The sequence below is a fragment of the Gasterosteus aculeatus genome, chromosome 5, assembly GCF_964276395.1.
Source record: "Gasterosteus aculeatus chromosome 5, fGasAcu3.hap1.1, whole genome shotgun sequence".
Taxonomy (NCBI): domain Eukaryota; kingdom Metazoa; phylum Chordata; class Actinopteri; order Perciformes; family Gasterosteidae; genus Gasterosteus; species Gasterosteus aculeatus.
In genome coordinates, this window is record NC_135692.1 from 15,520,619 (window position 1) to 15,548,351 (window position 27,733).

At 48.5% G+C, this 27,733-nt stretch overlaps 1 protein-coding gene across 7 annotated transcripts; it reads left to right on the top strand.

Annotated features, from left to right (window-relative positions):
* Positions 1-4: 4 nt before the first annotated feature.
* rhbdl1 (rhomboid, veinlet-like 1 (Drosophila)) lies at positions 5-27,628 on the top strand. Of its 7 annotated transcripts, none has more exons than XM_078102480.1 (9): positions 4,209-4,344; positions 5,852-5,940; positions 8,892-9,050; positions 13,880-14,104; positions 14,799-14,947; positions 15,029-15,141; positions 22,600-22,700; positions 24,257-24,317; positions 26,069-27,628. In XM_078102480.1, exons 2-9 carry the CDS (start codon positions 5,902-5,904, stop codon positions 26,338-26,340), a joined length of 1,119 nt encoding a protein of 372 aa, XP_077958606.1. In that variant the 5' UTR covers positions 4,209-4,344; positions 5,852-5,901; the 3' UTR covers positions 26,341-27,628. The 7 variants fall into 7 exon arrangements, with proteins under 7 accessions (XP_040031867.1, XP_040031865.1, XP_040031863.1 ...); XM_040175930.2 differs by lacking the exon at positions 4,209-4,344 and adding an exon at positions 4,463-4,550; XM_040175933.2 differs by lacking the exons at positions 4,209-4,344; positions 5,852-5,940 and adding an exon at positions 5-144.
* The last annotated feature ends 105 nt before the right edge of the window (positions 27,629-27,733 follow it).

Sequence of the window (27,733 nt, forward strand, 5' to 3'; positions counted from 1 at the left end):
GAGCACGTCTATGCATCTACGTCTCCGTGACGTGATCCACGTGGCGGCGGTGGTTGGACGCCTCCCTCCACCAGCCGACAGAGGGACGTGTTCCAAACCTCCTCATCATCTTCATGGCGGTGGTGCTTCCTCCACAGGCGGCTGGTAATTACACATTAACAATTAAACCCTTTTGTCTTTTTCAGACGTGGTGCAATGTTGGAATGTTATTAAACTGAACCGAGTGCTGCTTTATGAGTCAGAAGTTACAAGTTATACGTCTGCACAAGACAACTTCGTCATTGTGTCACGTTGCATCGCTATGCCAGTTTGTAATTTTTAGCGGCCTGAAACCTTCTCAAGTTGTCCTGCCCCAGAGCATTCTGGGTAACATCACCCACTGTTTCACTACTGATGGTATCAAGGCTGTAGATCACTTTGTCCAAAACTGTCCATCACGTGGCCACATGGATCATTTCATGGAGTTTTATTTGTTTGTTTAATTTACTGTGGCGTTGAAAGTCAAATGAACTCAGATCTCTTTTTATTGACTCTGGCTTTATTTAGATAAAGAAAAAATATAATTTATCTTTTTCCTGCTATGAATCCTCGAGGTTTCTTAACACTTTTATGATCTCATCTCTAAACGCATTATATTTTACTCTGAATGCATACATTTGAAAGTAGCACGTTTCTATATCTCTGATGTGCTGAGTCTGCATCCAATATCGTTTCATTTAATGAATCACTCTGCCAGACAATGAAATAAAATTAATTTGTGTGTAAACTGTGTGCGACGGGGTGAAACGCTGGTTCTATTCCAGCAAAGTGTTTATAGTAAAAATGAAACAAATGAATACAGAACAACACATCACTTATAGCAGCTTATTGGCACAAGAAAACTGTATATCCGTATATCCCCGTTTAGTTTTAAAGGGCCCGTTGGGGAAGCGAGAAGGAAGCGAGAAGGACAAGTCGCTGACGCACTGGAGGTTTGAACGCACGTTTGTGCGTCCAGTTGTTGTGGGTTTGCGTTGAGACAACACGTGTGAGCAGGTGTCAGAGGCCGAGTGCTGCACCGCCGAGACAAGGCCGTCTTTTTAAATACACCAAAAGCACATTTAAACAGCTGTTTGTGGTTCTAATGCTCTCTTCATACATGCAACAATTCCCAAATCTATAAGAGCAGGCGAGTATTTCATGCAAACTCCCCTCGGACTGTTTACTGGACTTCTGATCAGTGGGTTTACCAACAGAGGGCAGTAGCAGCTTAATAGATACTATTTGAGTTATTTGCAAACATTGTTATCTCATCCACGGCTTGAACATAATTATCGCTGCAGAAAATAAAGGATACCTTGTTTTGTCAAAGTTACAGTAAACCGTTGCGTAAACGGTCTTAAGCGTGGCCTTAATTCGAGAACGGGGGGTGTTGAGCTCTGATTATTTCAAGTTGACTCTGGTGGGACACTTTTCCTGCTCTGTCAGCACTTTTGAGACACTGCGGTTTGTCCGGGTGGACGTCGGCCAGCTCCGCTGCCCTCAATTCAGGATTTCAACGTTGACCCTGGAGACAGAAAACCTCCTTGACTCAAATAACAAAGGGCACCGGGATTTCAGAAATAACAACGGCTGTTTTCGGAGGCAGAGCTGTGCCAGTACAAGACGTTGATGTTGCAGAAAATAAAGCTTCCCCGTGAATCTAAATTGTGACACTTTTACAGAAATATAAAAAAAAAAAACTCCATTATTTAAAGTTGCTTTCCCTTTCTCCTCTTAATTCTTTCCCCCTTTTCAGCCTCCTTCCTCTCAGTCACTGCTTCCCCTTCCTTTGCCGCTTCCGCTTTGTGTCCCTGGAGATCCTCCCAAGTAGCAGATTGGACCAAAACTGTGTCATTCAGTGACCTGATTCCCCCTTCCTGCCATTTTTTCAACATGCGGGTGATTCCCTCTATTGCACCGCTGCTTTGAATCTGGGGGCTCGAGCGCAAGGCGCCATCGATTTTTATTTCACATAAGTTGAAGTTAACGGATTCCAAACATCCGCCAGAACAACTTTTCTTCCTGATGTATAAAACACACGGTCGGTTGTTTACGGCTGCTGCACAACATCAACACGCCGCTTGTGTGTCCGTGTGTTCTTCACTCAACTCAGATTCATTTTCACTTCCCCTCCTTTGAGATATTGTGTAATAGGGTTTATTTAAGCGTCTCGCACCAAATGTTATATGCTTTCGAGTCTCTACACACCCTGAACAACCGAGATGCTCTAATGACCCCCCCCCCATACGACCCCCCCCAGATCTCTCACGTCCTTACGATCCAGTCCGTCTTCGCTGCGCCGCATTGAGACAACACGTCAACTGTAAATGTAAATGTAATGGGTTTGACTCTTGAAACCTTTGACAGTTTCGGTGAATAGTGCTGTGAATGTACGTTACTTTCTTACTTTCTGTAGTTCATGCGAGCTCATCGGTCCTCTGATGGGGGTCGTGAGGTTACCACGGCAACTGTTGCATCCCCTCAGCAGCAATTGCGATCCGTCTCACTTATGGCAAGTGAATTTGCAAATTCTCCAGCAGCTAATTTGTAATTATCTTACTCACGCTCACAGTATTCTAGACAAACTTGAGCCTTCGTCACAGAGGAGTGTGTCCGGCTGTTGACTTGGACGCTCATTAATAAAGCTCTGTTTGGACTTGGAGTGTTTCAGAAAGGAAACTCCGGGAGCTCTTCCACGTTCAAGGTGGACGATGCCCGATCCGTTGTGACAAATACAGCACACAGTCCGCAGCCTCAGTCTGAGGCGATAAGAGCACAAGACGCATGTCGTGATCAGTATTTCTCACATCGAGCCTTCCTGCCGGCAAGAGGATGGAAGCTTTAAAATCTGGCGCAATAAATAAAGGCTCTTAAACAGCCAGAGGCCCTGTTTGTTACTGAGCCCGAGGCTGAGCTACGCTGCTGCTGCTGCTGAACAAGTCAAAAGGAGAGAAACACCGCTGCCTCAATGCAAGCAGGTGTCAAGCGCAGCCACGTCTTTGTCTGCCATCGGCCTCTCGGGAGCTCGCCGTTTCTTCACGAGTTGAGATTTGCGTCCCTGCTGCGGCTCCCTCACAGGTCACTGCGGATCTGGGCAGCAGAGGAAACCTCCTTTTTGAGGGGGTTTCCTTTTTTAATCATTTGTATTTTCTAACCCTCTTGCTCTGGCGTGGCAGACTTTTCACTGGGCGTCAGGTCCAACAAAAGAGCCCCTTTCCCCCCCCCCCCCCCCCCCCGATTCCGTATAATGAGGGGTTGTATTGGCGATTGTGGGGCTTCTGGTCGGAGGATCAGTGAGCCATCTAAACAGTCTAATTCAATCATGTGTTTGCGCGATTGTGCAGCAGTGCGCACAATGCACAGTGCCGGTGCTTAATTAGCTCAGAGATGTAAAGGGCTGCGGATCTATAGTGTTCACTGTGCTGCAGCCGCTCCATTGGTCTCATATTGTAGTCTGCTTCAGCCCTTAAATGAACACATGGTTTGGACGTCACCGTATGCCTGCGCCTCAGTCGCTTTTGTCTTGTTTACAGTGTGTGGGTTTGTGTGTGTGTGTTTGCTTGACTGTCACAGACCAGACGTGTGTGTGTGTGTGTGTGTGTGTGTGTGTGTGTGTGTGTCTGTGTGTAGTGAGTGCAAAACCGCAGTGGAGCCCATCCCCTGAGCCGCCTCAACTAGCAGAGAAGAGAGGAGCCGCAGGCCGTGGCCACGCCCTCGCCTCCTCCGATTGGAAAAGCGAGGCCGCCTCCCCTCCGCGGCCTCATTGGTATGCAGGCAGCGCAGCGTGTGCATGAGGAGAGGGGGGGAGAGAGAGAGAGAGAGAGAGGTAGCAGCCAGTGCGATGGGATAGAGGAGAGCGAGGAGGAGGAGGAGGAGGAGGAGGAGAGTGAATGAGAGCTGCTGGTCCTGCCTTCGCCCGCCTGGTCGCCCGTCGTCTGCTGAAGCTGGGTTGTTTTTACCGCCGCACCGGCACAGAGCGGAGACGCGGCACCATTCGCACCCACCGTCCACACTGCGTGTGCCGCACAGCGCCGCCAGCTCGGGGGGGGGGGCGAAAAAGAGGCTCACCAGGCTTTCTCCATCACCAAAGGGGGGGGGGGGGGGGGGACGCAGCGGCGAGCGAAGGGGCCTGGCGTTACTATTTAGGCACCAGCTGCCACCTCAACCAAATCCCCCTCCACCTCACCGCATCCTTGACACCGCCACCGCCACCACCTCCGCTCCTCCCTCGCTCCTCCCTATGCCCTTGTCCTCGGCGGCTCCTCTCCCCTCCCTGGCCAGTATATGGATAGAAGCTCCCTGTTTCAGCTCATACAAGAGCAGGTAAGCAAGTGAGCAGGCAGCGGCAGAGGTTTCTATGGTTACGGGCGCCCGGCCACGTCGTCGCCTATCCAGGGACTGAGACGTGGAGGCCCGGGGGGAAGAGCTGATGATTGATAGCAGGGTCTGTTTGCACGGGCGAAATGAGAGCGTGAGACCACTCGACGGACGCAAGCATCATGGAGCCATGTGGGCCCAGAGAATGTGAGGTCAGATCATGGCTTACGGGACGGGACGGGGGGTGTGAGCGAATAGAGGCATGGGCATGCTGTGTGAATCCATGTGTAGACGTATGGGAGCATTCTCCATTCGAGGAATGACACGTGAAACGTTATTGGTCCATTCCAGCTGCAGCATCATGTGTAGCATCCATGCTGTGTGTGCGTCCCCAGTGTTTGTGTTTGCGTACCTGTGAATGCGTTTCCTTGTCTTTTTTTCTGTTCCATGTTGACCACGTCGACAATGTCATCATCTCAGGGGTCACAAGAATCAAACGATTGCAGGATTATTCTGGGTTTTTCATGTCGAGAGGGTCCAGCAGCGGTTCCCGTGGAGACCAGGTCACGGTTTCCCTCCAGAATAGAAGCTGTTATTTGGCTTTAGACTTTTTTTTTTCTGCTGTTGAAAACACAGTGTTAGTGGTCATATTCAGGCCATTGAAAATAATGTTGCTCTTGACGACCGGAGTCCTGCAAAAACTGCTGTTTTTACTGTGCAGTCAGATCTCTGCACCATTTCCAAGAATAATAGACCAGTATGGCTTCGAAAGCAGAGAGCAATATCTATATTTAGAGAGGGCTTCCTGGAGAAGTGCGACTGTGTGTGCGTGTGTGTGCGCGCGTGCATGTGTGTGTCTCCACCTCTGTCTCATGTCTTACATTTAATGCAATCTTGCATTCTGTCCAGCGATTTGATGAATGGGGCTTCTGGCTGACTGACATAGAGATCGGGCTGTCGTTCTGTCCACCAGGGAGGAATCAATTATCTGTTGCTGGTGGTTCAGGGGTCACGAGTGGCCCATCAGCAACGCATTGATCAACACGCTCAACAGCCTTGAGGGAGAAGTGTGTGCATGTTTCTGCCATCATTTGCACAGTTGCTTTTTTACATATCTGGTCATTCATTTACTGCATGAAGACTAAATGGCAACATAGTTATTATCTTCTCTTCATAGACACATTGTGAACACTGCTCGTCCAAACATCGAGCACTGTCCGGTAAAATGTTTATCAGCGTTCCTCGTTCTGGGCACCGTTGTCCCGCCGCCGCTCAGCCGATCCACAGGAGCAGCTGGAGGTCAAGTGCTTCTCGTGAGGGCATCTTGGATTTAACAATCTGCAAAAGGAAGATATTACGGTGTCACTGCATTTTTTTTAATAAGCATTGCGGTTCAAGCTAACGCTTTCTGTCCCCTTTAGTCAGGCACACATTATGCTAAAGACACTAAACTTTTTCACGAATACGCCTCAATTAGAAAACGAGGCGTGTTTAGTTTAAATGTGCTCTGCAGGTATAAAGGAGAGGAGAATTCGCACCCTGGTCACACCGAGCCACATAAAAATGCTGCAGGGAGGAGATGGAGAAAGCAACATTAGCAACGTGAGTTCTTGTTTTATTAGTCTTTGTCTGCAGGAGGTTGCAATGCTGAGCTCAGGCCATTTGTGGCCTATCCAGGCTCACACAGACGCAGCCCCTCTGCTAGTCTTCACATTACAGCGCCGCTGATGGTCGGTAGCACTGAGTACGCTATCACTGGTGAAGATCTCTCCATCTGTCATTTGGTTTTTATTTGATTTATTTATATCCCTCCCATAAGGACTTTGGGAGGGAGTACGGCTCTTATAGACGGTCCCCTTTCCTCACTCTCTGATGCTAATGTACATTGAGCTGTGTTTAAAGACGCCTCCGGCTGTTTGCACCGCGTCTACACGCCAGTAAAAGGTAGCTTTGCATTGCGGGAAAATCCCCTTGCGGTCTCCGATCTAACGGCCATCACATCGCAAAGCGGCGGCAGTAAAATCCCAGCGTAATGACGGGAACAGCGGGGCTTCGTTGTGATAATTACAGAATCAGTGGCCCAGTTGTGGGCGAACGCCAGTGAGTCCTGAGGGCGCCGCAGACGAGTCATTATCCGACGCCATGAAAATATGCTCTGCCCTGTAAGCGCAGCTGCCCTCTGCATACAGACTGCCCTGTTTAAAGTCGACGGTCTTGCTCACAGGGAACAAAGCAGTCTGTAATACCGGCTCTGTGTCGTCAGTGAAAACCCGACCAGTGCTGAAGTTCTGCGTAGATGTCAAACGACTAATGAACGACAAAAAAATAACTGAAATCTCAACGTCTCTACTGCACTCGGCCTGCTGTGACTTGACCTCAGTACAACTCGCTGCGTCTCAGTCCGACCACGAGCTTTGCCGTTTCCTCCCGTGCTGCAGGACTCGTTGCTGAGCCGCCGTGGAGCCGACTGATGCATAGTCTGTGAGTCCGTATAGCGGGCTGGGGTCAGTCTGGGTGTCTGAGGTGGAGGTGATGGAGCAGTCAGCATCCCCCCTCCTCATGTAAACATCTGTATCCCGCGTCCCGTCCGTCTCCTCGTGCTCTTGAAGCAGCCGGGTTTGGTTGCTCCCTCTGACCGACACCTTCGCCTTCCACCCGCGCTCCCGTCTCTCTCCGCCCCACTAATCATCTACGCCACGCTTTCATCTTACTCATTCTCCACCCCGTCAGTCTCTCCCCATCCGTCCGTATTCTGTTTCTCTCTCCGCTCTGTACCCGTTTTCTCCTTTCCTCTTCCTCCCCCCCCCCCCCCGCATCCTCTCCCCTTTGCTTCTATCGCACCAATGTGTCGGGCTGGGGAGGAGTAACGCAAAGAAAAGCGGGACGCGCAGACGACTGGTAACCACGGCAACGCATGCAGCTCGCCAAAGTGTCGCCCCTCGCCAGCGGCGGATCGCTCCCCTTCTCTTCCAGCCCTTTTCCTCTGCTCTTCTCCCCCTCGTCCTCCAGCCTGCCCCCCCCCCCCCCCCCAAAAAAACCCCCCGCCGGCTCTTCTTGCCAGCACTCGTTCATCCCAGTGTGCCTCATCTTACTAAGTGATAACCCCCTAATTGGCCAGCGGGGCCAATCCTCCAGCTCTTTGTATCCTCGGCAGACGGCCTCTCCTGTGCAACCTGGATGAGGCAGTAATCAGGCTCTCTGTTAGAATCTGATCTATGGCCCCTCGGGGGCCAGCGGGATGCAGTGTGTCACGGCCCTCTTATAGAGACGGATGGACGGAACAACGGGCAGTGGCGAGTGGCGTTCTTATTCTCTGTGCATCTCTTCTGGTGTCTCTTTTTATACGTTATCCCCCCCCCCCCCTCCCCGTTTTGTCGACCTAATCGAGCTGCGGCGCTGTTTGATCACGCGCTCCCACGTCTCCCTACGCGGCGTCGCCTCACAGCGGCCGGCGCTGTCTGCCTCCAGCTTCAACAGCCAGTGTTTTAACAAAAGTCCGTGAGGGGGGGGGGATCATCTAAAAATAGAGCCGGGCACGTTTTCTTTAATTTAATTATTAATTCATTTTTTTTGGAGGGCTTAACACTGCTGGGTGTCGGTGCCGAGGCTCTGTGGAGATGTGTGAGGGGCTACGACCAAGAGGGAGGCTATTGAGTATTTGCCATTCGTGCGTGATCCTTGCTGTTGAGTCACATTGACGTGTGGAAAGTATCCAAACAATTGCTTCACTGCATCAACCAGCAGTGAGAAAACGTTTGCATTTAAGCATCATGAAACTAACCAATTATTTGCTGTCTTGCCACAAAAAATATCAGATTAAAAGGATTCTTGTGCTCAACCAGACGATGAAGAAGATGTTCAGAGGGAGATGCACACTTACACCGATGCATTCCCCGATGGGTCCATTGCCCCTCAGTTGGGCCCCGGGTCCAGACTAGACGCGATCCGCCGGTCCAACGCGACGCGAGGTGGGAAAGCTGCTCCCTCCTCCCCGGGGCAGCGAGAAGCCTTTGACTATCTGAGGCCTAACTAGGCCGCGTTAGCGAGGGCTCCTCCCACGCGGCCTCTTTGCGCCGTTTGTCCTCCGGCGCGTCTTCTAAGCCGAGCCGGAGCGATAAACCAACACTCCGTCGCCGAGGCAGTTGTGTACGTTTAGGAGCAGGAGAGGAAAAAAAACAAAAACCCAGTCGTATGTCTGTGAAACCCCTCATCCTGTCACAAACCATCCATTTAATGCCGAGGAAGCCGCAGGTCACCACATATCGGAGCGTTGTGCCCTCGCTGCTACCAACAACAGCAGCCGGCTCGAATTCCTCCAAAGGCATCGCAGAGGCAGCGTGATTTCTGCCTCTGAGCCGAGGCCGTCGGTGTCTTTCCATCTGTCTTCATGAGTACCTTCTACGTGTGACGTGTCTGTGTCTGTGTGTGTGTGTGTGTGTGTGTGTGTGTGTGTGTGTGTGCTTCATCTCTGCAGTGCCGCTCGCCGTTGAAGCACAGATCTGTTAACACGCGCGTAATCAGCGATGTCGTTTTTTTTTTTTTTCTCCTTCCAGCTGGACCCAGACAACACCGGTTTCATCGCAGTGGAGAACTTCACCAGCTTGGTGGAGCACCATGAGCTGCAGCTGGACCCGTCCAAACTGGACATGCTGTTAGCCCTGGTGCAGAGCAATGAAGAGGGGCAGGTGTGCTACCAGGAGCTCATCGAGCTGGTGAGTGGGGACCGGGTGCACGGATCGCAGTGTCCTGGGAAACACACACACACACACACACACACACACACACACACTTCCAGAAAGGTTACAGAATTGATTCGGACTGAGCCGGCCGCCTCTGCAGCGGCGGAAATTGACTCAACCACTCGGGTTGTTGTCCGGCAAAGAGGAGGATCGATCCTCCCACTTAGTGTGTCGGTAGATCCACGCGCTTGACCTCAGCCGCCGCGCACAACACGCACACCGAGCCGAAAGCGACACAATGTAGTCGTCATAAGTCATTCAAATACAGGTAATGTGTGATGGAGCACTAATACATTCTCCTGACATACAGGTGGTCTGCCTGTTCTTTCATTCCCCTTCTTCCCTTGTGCGTCTTTGCCGTTGCTCGTTTGAAATATTACAGCCCTTTTATACGTGAAAGACTCGTCAATGAGCAACTGCATTCCTTCTGCTCCTAGTAATGGAATTCCTGGCATATTTTCACTCCCGTAAGCTCCTGTCTTCTCTCTCTGTTTACCCGTCTCTTGGTTTTTGATCTCTTCCTCCGCCTCGTGTTCCGCTCCCACCGGTTTGTCGCGAGGTCTGTGCTCGCTGCAGTGGGATCGCGGTTGAGGTGCTGCTCCCACATCGCGGCTCTCCACCCGTCCTCTTTCTCCGTCTTCTTCCGCCATGTTGCTGTTTTTTGTTTGATCCAGCCCACTTTGGTGCATTCTCATCTTCCTCTTCCTCAAGCCAATGTAACATCCCTCCTTGACGCCCCCGTTGTTGTGCCTCCTTGAACCCTCAGATCTCTTTGCCTTCTCTTTCATTTCATTTCACTCTGTTTGGGACTTTGTTAGGTGAAGAAAATCTGCCAGCGCCTCCAAAAGCATCAAGGGAGACGCTTTGAAATCTGCCCATCAGCCACATGCAAATGGCCTTCGATTAGTAAACGGAGACGGATATTGACCCCACGTCTGATTGGAAAGATCTGTCTGACACACACACATCTGTGTTCGTGTGTGTGTGTGTGTGTGTGTGCGCGCCCTCATGCCATCCCCGCACTGTGCATGCATACGATTAGAATACATAAAATGAATAATCACGCCATCCTCTTCCTCCATTTCCCTCCCCCTGATCCAAACATACCGTCTCAACCCCAGACAGACTCTCATTCATACACATGACTAATTTAGAGGATATTTAAATGTGGCCCCCCGTCGCCCCGGCGTGAGATGCTGAACGAAATGCGGATTGTCTGAGACGAGCTGCAGGCCGCCGCTCGCACGCCGTTTCCAACCGGGTTCTTCCTCCCTCGCCGCCTTTCTGTTCTCCTCCTCACTCTCTCAGGTCCACATGCGTGTGTGTGCGTGTTTGTGTGTGCGTTTGCTTCTGTGTTACGTCTCCTAACGGGCGTGTTAAACATTTTCTGATTTGTTGTTCTACAAAGTGAATCCACGCTGCTTCCCGCGACCTCAGTGGGTGTAAATGTGTTTGAAGCGCACCGTTAGGCAACAGCCTCTTGTGTGTGTGTGTGTGTGTGTGCGTGTGTGTGTGCGCGTGTGTGTGTGTGCGTGTGTGTTTCTCTGACATCGCTTGTGTTCGACCCATCTTTCATGCAGGCCGATCTCAGCCAGAGGGGTGAATAAGTAACGCTCTGCTAAAACCTCTCTTGGGGAACTATGCACACTTAAGCTCGCACACACACAAACACACACACACACACACACACACACACACACCAACTCATTCACATACACCGACAACAAGTGTGCTCAAAGTCTGTATCTAGCCAGTAATCCACATCCGCGAGACAAACCCGCACACGTTTAGCACCGAAGCGTTTATGATGGGATGCTGTTCACACATGTGAGTGACCATGAACACATTCCTGCAGGTATTAATCTCTTTAAATGGAGTCAACCGATGCTGTCATCTACCAGTTGTGTAATGGAAGAAGTGTGTCATCGTTTTCCTGTTGGTAGTTGGTTGGTAGTCCAAAATGGCTGCCGCGGTTCATTTAGCCGCTAGTGGGTGTATTCCAGAGATTAGAGATCAGAGTTTTCTATTTCCTGGTTGGAGGAAGTCCGGTGCTTAGTGCTTCACTTTTACTTGGAGGATATGAAAGTATAGATCGATGCTTAAGTGATATTTGTGCTTTTCCAGTCATTTGCAGTCACATTGAGTGCATTCGTCTCCGGGGACGCTGCCTATCAACATCGCATCCCAAACCCAACTTTCTGTTTTTCAAATAGACAGCTGGCTAAAAGTGATGCACTTTGCTTAAGAGTCCTGGAGTGAAGGTTGTCAAACCTCCCCCCCCTCCTCCCACCCTCCGTACCGCGATGATTAAACCATAAAGCACGGCTGTGGCAGCAAAAAGGCTGAGGGGGGGAAATAGATGGACTCTCACTTTAAAGGAGTTTGGGCAAGAAAGAGCCCAAGAATGTGGGTCATGTTAGAATCAGAGAGGCTGAGATCCGCACTGATTTAATCTTTTTTTTTTTTTTTGTATCTGCAACGGCCTTTTAAACCACGCCTTTTTTAATTTGTATCTCTAATTGCTATTGAGCGGTGAGGCATTGATCGTGTGCTGTGGCTAAATAATCCATCAAGGACAATGAGAGCAGCACGTACAGTAAACGTCCTGCTGACACCGAAAGGAGGAGGATGGACACTTGCTGTCAGTGAGACGCGTTCAGCTGTCCCTTAAGGGGGGAGGAGGGGGGGCGGGGGGAGGATCTCTTTCTCTCTGTGCTCTCTGTGATCGATTATCCAGGCAGCCTCGTCAGGAAACCTGCGTTGCCCCTCGCTCTCTCACACTCGTCTGTCCGCTTTCACAATGTTTTGGCGGCTCCAACCTGTTCGCCGTCTCTCTGACTGCTGAGTTTGGGGGGGGGGGAAGGCGAAGCGGTAGCTGCGCTCGGCCTCGTCTCCTGGGGACACGTTGGAAATGGGAGCGGTGGAAATGCACTCAGAACGCAGAGACTTCATTTCGAGAAGATAACACGATCATATTTACATCCCTCGACCGCTTTCTCTTTCTTTATGAGAAGCCCACTTACTCTTGTCTGCTGTGACGATTGTTCAAATGAGAAACAAGACGTCTTGCTTCTTGGCGCCACACGCAATCTGAGAACCGAGCTTTTACTTTTGCTTGTACTCCCTCCCTGTAGTGCAGTGTGATTGTGTTTTCCCGGCCTTATTTCCATAGTAAATATGCATCCCTCCATCTGCTCAGCATCGTTCTGGTTATCATGGTGCAACAGGCGCTCGCGTCCTCTCTGCACGACCACCAGCGTACAATTAACCCCCCCGTTAGTCACCACTTCCACGAGGGGAGTTTTTTTTCCTTTCTGTTTTTCCTCAGCAATAATGAAGACATGGCGCTTTTATGAATATTGACCCACAGTTTAATTCACTGTGCTTCCTGCTGTGTCTACATGGGAGTCTGCGAGCAGCAGGACCCGGCTAATGAATCACGATCGGGGGACTTTTAATGGCGCGTTGTGCCTCCCACTGACCCCCCCATGGAGGTTTTGTAACACTTCCTATGAGGCTGCCATGTTGTCTAAGGTTGCTATTATTAGAAACCGGTACGCAAGGTTTATACTGCCACCAGTTCCAGCTGGTTCCAGGAAACAGCATTTCATAAAGTGTCACGTTAGAGCACACATTTTAATTAAAGGATAATTACATTTGTCTTGAAAGCAGCTTTATTGTTTGAATAACAGGAGACTTCAGCCATGTGGCTTTGCTACTGAAGGAAATCTTACCTGGAAAATCACGCATGCTGGCGTTCTTTAAGGAAATGCAGATGTTTGTTAAGGACCCCCGCTGCTCTTGTATATATATATATATATATATATATATATATATATATATATATATATATCGGATGAAAAAGAACCCCGTGTGTTGCCCTCCACACACTCATCTGCCCCAGCTGTCAAAAATAGTGGCATTGTGATAGTTTTCATCCGTAACTTCTATTAAAGAACTTATCAGGAGTTTGTCCCGCTGACCTGCAGGCTGCTTCAGAGCTGCTGCTCACCAAGCAAACCTGGAGTCTGCGATAACACACACAGACACACACACACACACACACACACACACACACGGATTTGCTTTTCAAGGGCAAAATCAAGCCGACAGCCAATTTGTTATGATGTCTGAGCTGCGATCAGATCTGCCGGCAGTCGCGCTTACATTCTGTTTAAATCAAAAACTCTTATAAATTATTTAAGTTTTTTTTTTTTTTTTTATCAGCCCTGAATATTCAGCAGCAGCTCTGTCTTCTCTCCTGTGGCGCATACAACTGATGGTCGGTTGCATATACATGTAACATGGCTTTCATATTCACAGTTTAATTGCAGAGGAGACCAGTCAAAAGTACCTTTGACTGGTCAAATATTAGTTAAATACGCTTTTACAGCATTAAAGTGTTTCACCACCTACTTTCTGGATAAACTATTGTAATATATTCAACTGCACGTTGAGTTAAAGGTGACTTTTCTTTAATTCATCTTATTGCCATCATCTGAAATTGTGTTTCTACCAAACATCTGCATAATGCTGATGAATATTATTTGGCCTATTAGAGGTCCTGTCTTGTGTCAAGGAACATTGAGAGATTGCTGGTGGTAGACAGCAAAGTGGCGTTGACCTCATTTAACCACATCTCTCCCCAAATAATTCCTATTAATGTCCCATTTTTATTTATAGTGCTCATAATGTCATAGTCAAGTTAACAGATTCCCACCCCTCTCCGATATCCGCCCAGTTGTTGCCCACGATAGATTGCGCCGTACTCTCAATAATAAAAGTCTTATGTTTCCCCCCAGATGAGCAGCAAGCGCTCCAGCAGCTTCCGCCGGGCCATCGCCAACGGCCGCCGCACGCTGCAGAGGGAGATCCTGCTGGACGAGACGGGCCTGGGTCTGTACAAGCGCTTCGTCCGCTACGTGGCTTACGAGATCCTGCCCTGCGAGACGGACCGGCGCTGGTACTTCCACCAGAACCGCCTGTGTCCCCCACCTGTCTTCATCGCCGTCGTCACCATCGTGCAGGTGAGCTCTGACGTCGTCCACGTGTCTGCGTTTCAGCCAAGTCTGTTCTGTCGGCTCCATGTGATTTGGCAGTCGAGGCCTTAGTTGGTGCATTAAATGCCATTTCCCCCCCCAAGCTCCAACCCTCCGTCAGCCGGTATGCGAGGGTATTTTTTGTAAGACTTGCAAACCAGGTTGGTCACCAAAGTGACACTAATTAACCGATTATGGTCATTGGTTATCAAGGAGAACCACTCGCACACAAAGATACTGACAAATGGTTTTAGTTTAAATAATAACGTACAGCTTATGCGCCAAGCGTCATCCTTTCCCCTGAAATCATCACAATTCACAGGAAAGAAAGCGCTTTTATATTGCCTCCAAAGGCCACCCAATGGTCCGTAATGATAATGAGATTGTGATGATAACGGTTCATTCGTTTTGATTCGCAGAGACAATGAGTCATTTTTCTATCAAAAGAAATTAATGGAATTGAACCAGATGTGCAATTTTTTTTCTTCTGCGAGCAGCAATCGTCTCCACAAGTCTAATAAGCGTCAGCTGAGGAATAAGTGAAAGACAAAAGAAAGGTCCTGTTACTTTCATGAAGCACAATGAGTTTTGTTTCGCACTTTTGTACCAGCGGTCTGCAGAGAGAAAGCGAGTAATCTCGTGTCAGTCACCAAGTTTGGTGTCATTTCTGCTCCTGGTGCAGATCATCGTGTTCATGTGCTACGGCATCATGCTGAACAAGTGGGTGCTGCAGACCTATCAGCCCGACTTCATGAAGAGCCCCCTGGTCTACCATCCCGGCCACCGCGCGCAAGTGTGGCGCTTCTTCAGCTACATGTTCATGCACGTTGGGTACGTCTGCAGTATCTCACGCCCGTAGGACCGCGTGTTTGTTGCAGGACTAAACCGTTATCTTTTGTGGCGCCTCCTCAGGTTGGAGCAGCTGGGGTTCAATGCTTTGTTGCAGCTGATGATTGGGGTTCCTTTGGAGATGGTCCATGGCATCTTACGAATAAGTCTGCTCTACATGGCAGGAGTGCTGGCCGGTGAGTGTCCTGTTTAAAGCGAGTGTCTCATTGCGCAAAGCAGCGGTTCTCAAGGTGAATGCGGCGGGTGCAACAGAGCCCATTTCTTCTTTTTATATTTCTTTACGTTTCCAAACGACCCGACATTTAATATTTACATCAGCTCATACACTGTATGTGCCATATCATCAGTGCTTTTTAGAATACAATAACTCTACTATAACAGACACACCGGGTGAAAGCTTGAGCTGAAAATGTGTAGTGTCAGTGGCCGTGGGTGCATCGCGGAGTGACGTAGCACGTAGTTTAGATATCCGTGGCAAACGCGGTGACAGTTCTGGGTCATCTGCAGTGCGATATGGACGGTGCTGTGAACACAAGGTTATTGTGTGTTAAGCTCGGTGGTAAAAACAAGCACTCTGAGCGAATGGTGAGAAGTTGCTCTGAGCAATTACGTTGCCGCCGGTTTAACTGCTGCCGTCTCCATTCAGCACTGGACCAATTTCAAAAAATTCTCATCCCCATCAGTCACTTGGACACAATAGCCGCGGCTATAAAACACTGGAGTTCCCCTTTTAAGAGCTTGTATAGAACCAATAGTGCCAATTACGATTACTTTCCTCATCTGCAGTTGAATTTGTCATCATCTTATCCTATTTATATCTGCTGGTGGTCTGCCTGATGGGTTCCATAATAAACCTGCACCAGCTCGGGTCTAGACCTTCAAAAACAACAAATAGTCTCCAAACTGAGAGCAGCGTGATAGATAGATAGATAGATAGATAGATTGATACTTTATTGATCCCTCAAGAGGGAAATTTTGGTATCACAGCAGCATGTACAGGGAAGAAAATAGAATAAAAAGATACACATTATCTACAATATAATGAGAGAAATATTAAATTATTAAATTAAATGAAATAAACTGAAACAAAAGAATAACCTTCCAAAAGAGACAATAATAATAATTTGTAAAAGGAGAAGAGGAAGAGGAAAGAGCAGCAACATCACAGCAGTACAGGGTTATTATTGTCATTATTTAGCCAGGGATGATTTATTGAGTGTTATTGCACTGGATAGGAATGACCTCCTGTATCGGTCCTTGTGACAGCGGAGCTGAAGGAGTCTGTTGGAGAACGTGCTCCGCTGATTCTGGGGCTGAAACCTCATTAACTGGCCTCCTTCAAGCCAGCGAGGACATTCTGATTGTTAGATGTGGTTTCTCGCTGCTGTTTTCTGCTGCTAATGCGTATTTTTCGACAGTCGTATTAACTCTGCTGCAAAAAGCCGTCGTCTCAGGGAACAATTCTTGTAATGAGTTGTAAGGGTTTGTTCGTTCAGTAACGTTAATTTAAGAATTTACCTCAAAATTCTTTATTTATTTTCTCCTGTCTTCTTTCTGCAGGCACAGTAGTAAAAAGCCCTCACTCCCCAACACACACACACACACACACACACACACACACTCCCGAACACTCATGAATTATTGCGGCTTTGATTTATTTTAGCTGTGATCACAGCGAACAGGGGACTTGCAGGAAAAAGTAGCAGAGTGGCGCAGGGTTTCTCTCGGGGGGGATTCTTCTAAGTGCAGTTTCAGATGCTGTTTGGAGATTTAAGCTGCAGCCCGAATTCAAAAAGGAGGAGGAAGCAGCGAGGAGATGGTGATGTTTGTGCCCCTCGAGCCCCGAGTTGAACTACATTCATTACAACTTCTGCGCTCGACTGATCAAAGTATTTAAAAATTAAATTGACGTAGTACTGTGGTGTAATAGTGTGAAACCAGCCTGGAATATGGTTCAATTTCCTTTTTTGCATTTAGCTTTTAACACAACATAATAGATGACTTTCTCCTAAAGTTTGAGGAGGAGCTGAGCTGACCTTTAGCAGTATGATAATTCCACCTTTGGATTCTGGCTGATGGATTTCTCGTGTTTATATTCACGCGGTCTTCTTCTTGCTCGCCGGTTGAATCGAGCCAATCGGCTCCTCCGGCATGCATGTTGTTTTTTTTGCAGTGCAGCTTTCGGGTTGCAGCCGTCGGTGCATCTGCAGCAGCAACCTGCTGCAGGTCTTTATGTGTGTGCTTCAGCTCGCTGCGAGACCTTCTGCACAGCTCGCTTTCACACCGAAAAGAAACGAGAAGATCAAATACGTAAATGTTTTAATGGATCAACACACCTCCCGTGAGAAAATGCACGTCTGCATTCTTTGTTCGAATTGTTAGTGTTCCTTTTTAAAAGAAAACATGGATGAGTCAGACGGCGCTCCATAGCCTCGTTCCGACGCCGTAGTCCTAAAAATAAAGCACGACATTGTGCATTTCGTCCTTGGATGCGACGGAAAGTAATTAGAGAATTCTTCCTGCTAAAGGACAGACGTCGTCCTCTGTCGCTTTGCTGTGCTGCAATGACAGCAGACGGAAAGCAGAGACGAGACGAATGTACAATGTTGAGTCAAGTTGAGTCACGTTCAGCTGCAGCCACAATACACACTTTTTCTCCATGAAATAATAAATCCCCCCTCACCATAAACATTATTACTTTTAATATTCGGTGGCCAGTGGGAATTACATTAATGGAAAGTAATTGTGTGAGTGGAAGGAGGGTAATTACCAAAAAGAATACTTGAGGGCCATTTTAACACCTCTACTATACCTGTAACTAAAGCATCATTGCTGCTTTGTTTAAAAGTGGCTTGAGTGTTAATTAACTTGCAAACATCTCACTAAAAGAAAAGTGTTCTTTTCTGCAGATAATCAACATTTAACTTCAGACTAAAAAGTCACACCATGATGTATGTTTTTCATTTTACACGCTGCACAGACATGTCCAAATAGAAAAACACAAAATATTGTAGAGACAAAAGTCTTTAATAATTTAATTTTAAATAAGGAGTGTTTCTCCCCCCCTTTATGTCCTCAGTCAAACGAAGGATTAGACGTTTGTGGCCCGTGATGGAAACGTGACAAAAAACGCGACTCACTTAAAAGCCTGTAATGTTGAATCCTTTAGCCGCTGATTACTGTCGTTCTGATATCGGCGCCGTTGTGGCCTTTAGCCGAGTGATCTGACTCACCTCAAGCCCATGGAGGCTTATTCACTCTCTACATTACTAGAAGAATTCTGGCTTATTTCTGTGTGTGCTTTATTAATGCACATTGCACATATTAGGCAGAGTAAATATGATAATGTGCTATGTCAGAGAGTAGAGGGCCTTGCTGGTGGACTCTTGGCTTTTATCTTTTTTACTGATTTTGATGTTTTGCTCGAGGCACACAAACTGCAAGGATTTCTATTCCATGAAATCCCAAAAGTTGAGAAATGCAGCTTTCAAAAAGATCCCAAAATCTATTAAAAAATGTTTAATTGAGTTCTTCAATGTTGGATTTTCAATTTGTGAACAGATTGACTTTACGTGGTAAATACTGTTGTTTTGTGTTTTAATGGGAGTGTAAAACTCCCTTCTGGCTTTGATGAAGAGGTTTGTCATCGTGACTCCAAAGGTTTTAGATTTTCTGGGGGAAACGGGAGGTTTTGGCTCCGGCGCTGATGAGTGAGGGCAGAACGGAGACACGAGGCCTCGGGGAACCGCCGGCTGGACGCAGCACTCCGCCTACCTGATGGCTGCTCAGGTGCTCAGCGCGTGGACACATTTAACGGCACGCCGGGCCGACCGGCTGGAGGAGAATCTGTGAGAAGCACTTCAACAGGAAACCGTCACAGCTGCGCGGGTGTCCTTGCCACGCCGTCGCTAAGCGAACACCGAACCGAACACCGAAACGCCCCTCGCTCGCTCTTTGAAACCCCGTCGGCGTCGATTGGCGAGTGATCGTGCAACGTGGTCGCGAGACGAGGTCAGACTCCCGTCCTTCCAGCCGGCAGACGGCTGCGTGGGTCCAAACCCTGACGTGCTCCCCCGGTGGGGTGACCTTGGTGTGTGGCAGCCGGATTATGGTAATCTCCCCCCCCAGACTCCCGCTTATGTCGCGTCCTCAGTCTCACGGAAACACAACTCCAGGAGCATATTTGCACGTCCGCTCACTCATTTCCTAAATTGTGTTCTCCTGCTTCTGTGGTCAAAGGCCATGCTGCATATGCACACACACACACACACACACACACACACACACACACACACACTCTCTCCCCCGGATCAGATATGATTGCACTGTTCTCCTGGTACCGTGCAGAGCTCTGAGGATGTGACTTGCAGAGACGATTGATTTGTTCCTGAGCCCCGTCCCCCCCGGGCTCTACAGAAGCATAAATAAGACCGTGTTCTTCCCCATGTGACACGTTTGGACGGAGCAGAAAACTCTTGAATGAATAAAGTTCCATGACACTGTTTGCTTCTATCCCCTTGGCGACGCGGCCGGTTTGAATGCTCCTCCACACTGAACATCAGTCCCATTTGCAGACTTTGTCTTTGGGTGCTGATGGGTTTTCTTCCCTCCCGTCTGCGCTCCACCAGCTCAGCGAGACGGCTGGAGGTGTTAGATTGGACGAGGACTGATTGCGACTCGTGCTTCTCCACTTAAGGGAAATATCATTGTGCTCTCCCCTATCTCCTTCTGTCTGGGTGACTCAGACGAGTCCTTCTCCTTCCCAGGAGGAAAACCTCTTTAATAGTCCTCCCTCAGTGCGACAGCACTATTACAGTTGAAACGAGGCTTTGAAAAAGATAAATGCAGTTTCAAGCGATGAGCTTTTCAAAAGATCACGTGACCGATGGTCCGCTTGCAGTTGAGTCGCACTGACATTTAGTTATTCCACTCACCTGCGTACAGTGTCTGCTCACATCCCAAAGCCAAAGCAAAGTTCTTCTCTGAAGCAAAAAAAACAAGAAAGCAGCTTGAATGGAAGTGATGCGGTTTATTAGGCAGCAGACGCAGCTGCAGAGACGGCAGCACATCTGTCTGCACGGGACGGATCCGTATGAGGAAATTGAGCACAAATACTGCAACTTCATAAGGGGAAACATTGCCATCGTATGAACGGGAAGAGCTTTCCCTCACTGATACTGTCCTGGGAGAGTTTGACTTCATTATTGAACACAATTGACAGAACTCCGTCACCCAAGATCGTTCTTCTCTCATAACAACACACGACAAGACAGATTAGAGGTTTATCCTCGCAGCGTATACCAAGACTGAATGAACAAACGCACAGCTTGGCATAGAAATATTTTCTTGTATGGGGGACTCGACTTGAATAAATAAAGTATCTTTCATTTTATCCTCTGTTGACTGATTTATCGGCTAAACAACCAAGAAATGTAAACACGAAGTGATTTGCTTCCATCTTCTGTCTTAAAGGAAGTAGATATGTTTTCACTTTGGAGTGAATGAGTTAAAGCTGCACTCATTCATATTTGGATGTTAACAATGTATCATCTAGATTTGTAAATAGTTCAGTTGAGCTAGTTGTAACAGCTCAGCGGTCCATCAGCTTCATGAGCCGACTGACAATGTGAAGAGAATCTAATAATAAAGATGTAATGTCACACCTGCAATAATATAATCAATGCAGTGTGATAGAAAACACATTGGATCATTTGTTGTCTAGACATCTAGTGCCATGGAAACGTCCTTTAAACATGCATTCGACATAATTTGATCGTCCGCAGTCAGCCACACTTCTCCTTGATAGTAAATAGTCTCTGTAATCACAATGAATACTTCCCCACACCGACTAGAGAGCACAGCGTGAAAAGGTTGATACGTGTTTCTGCAGAGGCATATTTTCCACGGATTAGAGGATCTACTTTTGCTCCATCGCGGCCCCTCGGGCCCCGTCGGAGCCCGGCCACGGATCAGCTTACTGCCACTTGTCTGCCCCTCATCCCCCAGAGAGCGGAAACACCGAGCCGACCCGCAGCCGGAGGGCGGCCCGCAGGAACAGTGGTGGCGTTTGACGGAGAGGCTCGGGTTCGCCCCGAGCTGCATCGGGGATTATCACGGCCGTGAGTTCTGGCATCGTTTCCGCTGTCTGCACTGCGGCGCGCTCGTGGATGCTGCAAAACTCACAAAAAAAAAAAAGATTTGAGGATGTTGATGAAGACTTCGGGACGGCGACAAGAAGTAATCTGTGCACGAGCTGGAATGTGTCAGCTCGGCGCTGAAATAATCGCACACCTAAACCCTGAATCTTAAATCCCCCCCGAAGCAGCAGAGCCGTCATGACAGCACTGTTTAATATTCCTCATGAACAGGGAGCCTCTCAAAGCAGAGCGAGCAGCAGAGGGGGGGCGTTTGTTTCCTCCCCACGGACCCCTTCTCTTCCTCTTTGCCGGAGGTCTTCGGTTGTCTCCTCGTCTTCTTTTGGCGCATCACCGACAAGTGTCTCGGTGCAGAGGTGGTCCTGTGTTAACCAAGCAGCGGCTTTGAGACCCTCCAAGAGGCTTCGTTCAAGACGTAATAGATTGTATTGAGATGTAGAAGAACTCGTAAAGTTGCAGCCAAACAAATCTGTTGAACGATTGTGACTATAACTCGATATTGGGCCGACGTCCGTCAGGTGGCCAAGATGTTTATGTGGATCTAGGCGGGTGTATTTGTACACGATGCATTACGGTATCATCAATACAGCATCATTGTGCTTCTAATCTTTCATAAAATAAGATGTTGTCTCTTATCATTCACTTTGCTGAAGCCGGAAGACAAATTCATGAATATGTCAAACTTAATTGCACTGAATCGAGAGCAACAGACGACACAAAACGACGTGTGTGGTTCGCTGCCTGTTGGAACCTGTGACTCTCCAGCTGAAGAGCCTCCTTCCTCTGCGCAGTGAATCCTGGTAGAATGGCCCGAATGCGTCGGGGCGAGATGAGTGACTCAGGATCGCTCTGATAAGCATCCGGCCTTCCATCCTCACGCACACACACACGCACATTATAGATCTGAGTCCACAACTCCAGCGAATCCCAGCCGTGATTAGAAAGGGACGGCTTTGTTTTATCGTCCCTCTCCGCTTCCCTTTATCAGCTCGTTTTGGCGTAATTAACAGTGGCGACTGATTTCTGTTCTACTTCCCAGTGTCTCTGCAAACTGGTGCATTCCGGAGGTACAGCTCAACACACGCGTTATACTGAGATACACAACCATGGACAAAGCCAAACGCACCAATGTGCAGACCAGTGTGAGCTCCATCCTCCATCTTAATCCGAGATATGAGTTTACTGTTACTGTTAAATGGTTTTAATGCAGCATCTTACTGCGGTTCTCACCGGCTGACATTGACGGCAGGAAATTGTCCCTCGCACTCGCTGTTCATTATTTGTGTATAAATGTTTTGCATTTGCAAGCTACAAATAATGTCTTGTGGTTTTATAAACCCCCTGAAGGTCAACTGATGTAGTCCCTGAGGACAAAGGAGGAAGGTGAACTGTGCTGCTGCGTGATGAGTAGTCCGTCCTCTGGTGTCCTCCTGTGTCTCCTCCTAATGCCACCCGGTCTGTCCGTGTCTCTCTCTGCAGGCTCGCTGACCGTGTCCATCACCGACATGCGTGCTCCGGTGGTGGGGGGCTCCGGGGGAGTCTACGCTCTGTGCTCAGCGCATCTGGCCAACGTCGTCATGGTAACCGGCATCATCATCATTGCCTCCATTGTGATTTTCCAAAGTCATTCTTCAGTGGCACTGAAATGTCAAAGGCTTCCACGCGATGTGAGATGGACACCCACAACATGATTTCCATCATTTATAATATATATATATGTACACACACACTATAGACGTGTGTGTATATTCCCTGCTACAGTCATATCACATTGATTTTTTTTATTTATATATTTTACCGCTCAGCTGCTTTTGGAAATATAGCATTGAATATTCCATGTGGCCTCTTCGGAGAAGCTCTTTGAACCTTTTTGTTTAGAACATAACATGTTTTCACTTAATTAATCTAAAGTGAACTGGCATTCCAGAGCCTTGTGTTAATTATTGAGACTGTGTTTATTTACGGCCACTGACGGAGCGCGCGGTGGATTCTCCCGATGCTGCTTGAGAGCTTTTTGTTTTTACAGTATTTATTTGTTTATGTCAGGAGGTTTACATGTGAAACGTCTCGTGCTCTCCAGCTCTCGAGGCGGCGTTGCATCTGACAGACGACGTTAGCTCACGTCGCTGTTCACTCTGGGCAGAGATGGAAATCGGCGCGCGCCGCCGAGCGGAGGCTGTTTGCTCTGAGCAGCTGACAGTTTATTTCCTCTTTTGCCCTCGATGCCGGTTGGTAGCTGGGAAATCCTTTGAGGCGCGTCTCAGTTCTCCTCTCGCGAGTTTTGTGATTTCAAAGGGAAATCTTCAAACCTTGTCAGGTGTCGACCCGGTAAATCCCCGTCCGTCTCCCACCCGACGGCGTCACCCGACTCACGGCTCAGACTAAAACCAGAACCAGAACAAAAATCCCCCCCCCCGTTAGTGTTTGCTTTTCACATTCGCTCTTTCTCTGCGTCTCTTTAGTCTCTGTTTCAATAACGTGACGTCTAGCGGACTAAATGGATTGGCTGCTGTTTGGTTAAAGATCGGCCTTCTGCAGCATCACCACAGCACCACCAGCTCGCTCTCCTCCACAATATTAATCGTGTACGTGTGGAGGTCTTTCAACAGAATGGTGCTTGCTTTGCTTTTAAAGGTCTGGGCAGGTTTTATTTATATTCTTCTGTCTTTTATTGAGCGCGGCCTTCTTTTCTGCTGTGGGAGAGGAGAACAAACACAGGAGAAGAAGAAGTTGGGACGTGATCGGTACGCTCCATCCCAGGACGTAAACGCGTTATTCTAAGCCGGGTTGTTCCTTCCCGCCCTGAAGAATCACAGCGGCGTTGTGTTTGCCATTTTCTCCCCGCCTGTTAAATTATCTTAACCCCAATTAATGTGGTGCCACCGGGCTGGAATCAGTAAGCGGAGAGCAGCCAGGTGAATAATCGCGTCTGTGTGTGTGTGTGTGTGTGTGTGTGTGTAAGTGCTTCGCCGTCTCTCACATCAATCTACGTCGTCACTCTTTTAGTTCTACGTACGACCGGAGGACAGAAACTTGCTCATTCCATCGGTTGTTTTGTTGCACTCATGTGTCCGTCACGGCCTTTGGTGTCGTGACGCTTTATGCTAAACGAGACACATTTTGCTCCGTGTTGCAGAACTGGGCCGGGATGCGTTGTCCCTACAAGCTGCTCCGCATGATCCTGGCGCTGGTTTGCAGTAAGTTGTCCAGATTTACTCTCTGAGCCCTCTGCTTGTGTTCTTGCTGTTGTCATTTTTCGTCTGAAACGCAATGCAAACGTCTCAAAGCTCATCCGAGGACACGGCGCGGTGCGGGACGCTCCGTGGTTAAACATGGTTCTTTGTTTTTTTGAGGCGTCCGAGTCAAAGCACTTGTCTCTCTCCTCGAGGACGGATGCACTGTGACTCTCATTAGTGAGCAATATGTTCCTTCCATCTGTCCCGAGCGGGACGCCCACGAACCGAGAGCGGCGAGTCTCCTCGTGTTTTACGAAACCGAGGATTCAGCTTTTCTCAATAAAATGTGACACACGGTTTCTGTGAGTGGTGCTAAGACCGAATGAACATTTGCTCTGGTTTTATGCTACAAGTATTTATTCAGCTGAGACTGAGACGGTAACAAACAACAGCAAATTACTTAAATTACGTAGATATCTACATTGTGTGAGTTTTCTTTGTCTGCAGAACTGTGGGGAAACATCTACTCCTCTACGCTCGTATTTAGGAAACAACATTAAGACCCCGTTTACACGATGGGAAAACGCATATATATTTTCATGCGTTTTGGCCTTTCATTTACACAAAAACGGAGGTTTTATCACGGAAAACGATCATTTCTAAAGACTCCGGCCAAAGTGGAGATTTCTGAAAACTCAGTTTTTGTGTTTGTAAACGTGTAAATGTGGCCTAAGTCAACTCAGGGATTTGGCTTTTGAAATCTCAAATTTGTGAAATGTATTCACACTCAGATATGTAGCTGATCTCACTGTCAGACTTGTTCCCCACTGCTTCCAGACAGGGTTTGATTAACAGGTTGTTCGGTCACAAGCAGACTACTAAAGCAGTTCTGTCTCTCTTGTCTCCTCTCTCCTCTCCTCTCTCCTGTCTCCTCTCTCCACTCTCTCCTCTCTCCTGTCTCCTCTCCTCCCCTCTCTCCTCTCCTCTCTCTCCCCTCTCCCCTCTCCCCTCTCCCCTCTCCCCTCTCCCCTCTCTCCTCTCTCCTCTCTCCTGTCTCCTCTCTCCTCTCTCCTCTCTCCTCTCTCATCCCCTCTCTCTCCTCTCCCCTCTCATCCCCTCTCTCTCCTCTCCCCTCTCATCCCCTCTCTCCCCTCTCCCCTCTCCTCTCTCTCCTCTCCTCTCTCTCCCCTCTCCCCTCTCCCCTCTCCCCTCTCTCCCCTCTCTCCCCTCTCCCCTCTCCCCTCTCCCCTCTCCCCTCTCTCCTCTCTCCTCTCTCCTCTCTCCTCTCTCATCCCCTCTCTCTCCTCTCCCCTCTCATCCCCTCTCTCTCCTCCCCTCTCTCCTCTCTCCCCTCTCCTCTCTCCTCTCTCCTGTCTCCTGTCTCCTGTCTCCTCTCTCCTCTCTCCTCTCTCCCCTCTCCTGTCTCCTCTCTCCTGTCTCCTGTCTCCTCTCTCCTCTCTCCTCTCTCCTCTCTCTCCTCTCTCATCCCCTCTCCCCTCCCCTTTCTCCCTCTCCTCTCATCCTCTCTCCTCCTCTCTCCTCTCCTCTCTCCTCTCATCCCCCCTCTCTCCTCTCTCTCACCTCCTCTCTCCCCTCTCTCCTCTCTCTCCTCTCTCCTCTCCTCTCATCCCCCCCTCTCTCCTCTCTCCCCTCTCCTCTCTCATCCCCTCTCTCTCCTCTTTCTCCTCTCTCATCCCCTCTCTCCTCTCTCCTCTCTCCTCTCTCCTCTCTCTCCCCTCTCCCCTCTCCCCTCTCTCCTCTCTCCTCGGCAGTGAGCTCAGAGGTGGGTCGGGCCGTCTGGCTTCGCTTCTCGCCCCCGCTGCCCTCCTCGGGGCCCCAGCCCAGCTTCATGGCCCACCTGTCGGGGGCCGTGGTGGGCATCAGCATGGGGCTGTTGATCCTGCGCAGCTACGAGGAGAGCCTGCAGAAGCAGTGCTCCTGGTGGGTCATCGTCTTCTCCTTCATCACCTTTCTCCTCTTTGCCATCTTCTGGAACATCTTTGCATACGAGCTGCTGGGGGTGCAGATACCCCCTCCTCCCTGATGAAGGCCCCGCCCCGACAGCCCCCCCCCCCTCCGCATTCACAATGACCCCCACCCTGCTCCAAACAAAGGTTCCCCTTGGAACACAGTTAGCGTTTCCTCTCATGTTAGCCCCAAAAGGATATGAAATCATTCGAAACTAAAACTCCTTTTTTACAGATACTTTGCAGATCAAAGAAATATGTCTCTTTTATTAAAGAGGGATTACGGTAGCAACGAGTACATGTGAAAGTCCCTCAGATCCATTTTGAAGAGCATAACATCTTTTTTTATATACGTTGAAAACTCACGTGACCAGCACTAAACTTTAAACGAACGTCTTTGCTTTTGGAGTTGATGACCTGCGGGCGGATAGAATAGTTGATGCCTGAAAATGCTTCAAATCACAGCAGCAGCTGCTTTAAAATGACAAACCGAAGGAGCGTTTTGGAAAGAGCACATTTATTTCTAGATGCAGCCGCCACAGAACACAGAAGCGCCCATGAAGTATGATTGCTGATGTGGATTTTTTTAATTCACCGCCTGCTGAAACCCAATTAACAGAACCTTTATCAAATTGTGCTGCTAAGCAGGATCTCCTGCCCGATTATAGAACAATAGTCAAAATTCTTTGCTGTGCAAATGGCTTTCTGGGAGCAGATACAGGAAGAGTGGAGGAATAAAACGCTTTTTAAAAGAACACATGTGGAATACCTTAAAGGCATCGCTGTCATTTTCATTTCACGGGGTCTTAACAAATTAAAAGGCATCCATTTTTATTTCCAAGACTTAACACCTGCACACCTAAGTTTCCTGGACGGTCTGGAACTTGTTGCCGTGTCAAACTTAAACTCCAACTCGCCCGGCGCGCCGTGTAAAATACGCCATGTCATGCTCTGTGGCTCTCAGCGACACACACACACACACACACACACACACACACACACACACTCACACAATACTGGCCTCTGCTTGTTCTCGCTCTGACAGACTGAACTGGGGAGGGCAAAGGATGTGTCATCACCTGACCTCTGACCTTTTTGTCCCAAAGGGCATGTGTCTCCGTCAGGCCCGGTCTATACCTCACTTCTCATTCTAAGGGACTGTATACTTTTGTAAAGGAATGTAAAGAAAAGAAAAAGGTGTTAATGAGCTGTCCCCTTTTTTGATTTGATTGTGGATGTGTATAATGTACGTTCATAACCCTGAGTATATTTATTTGTCTTTCTTTCCTCTTTGAGAGGAAGAGTTTCTAATGGTGCAAATGTCATTCTACGATTGTTCTGATAAATCCTTTGATCCTCTGAAAAGTAGTATTTGTTGACAACCGATTGGCTCAAGCTTGATTTTATAAATCTTCAGTTCTTTACAAAAATAAGCCATAGAAAGAACTAATTGGTAAGAGAAGATGGTTG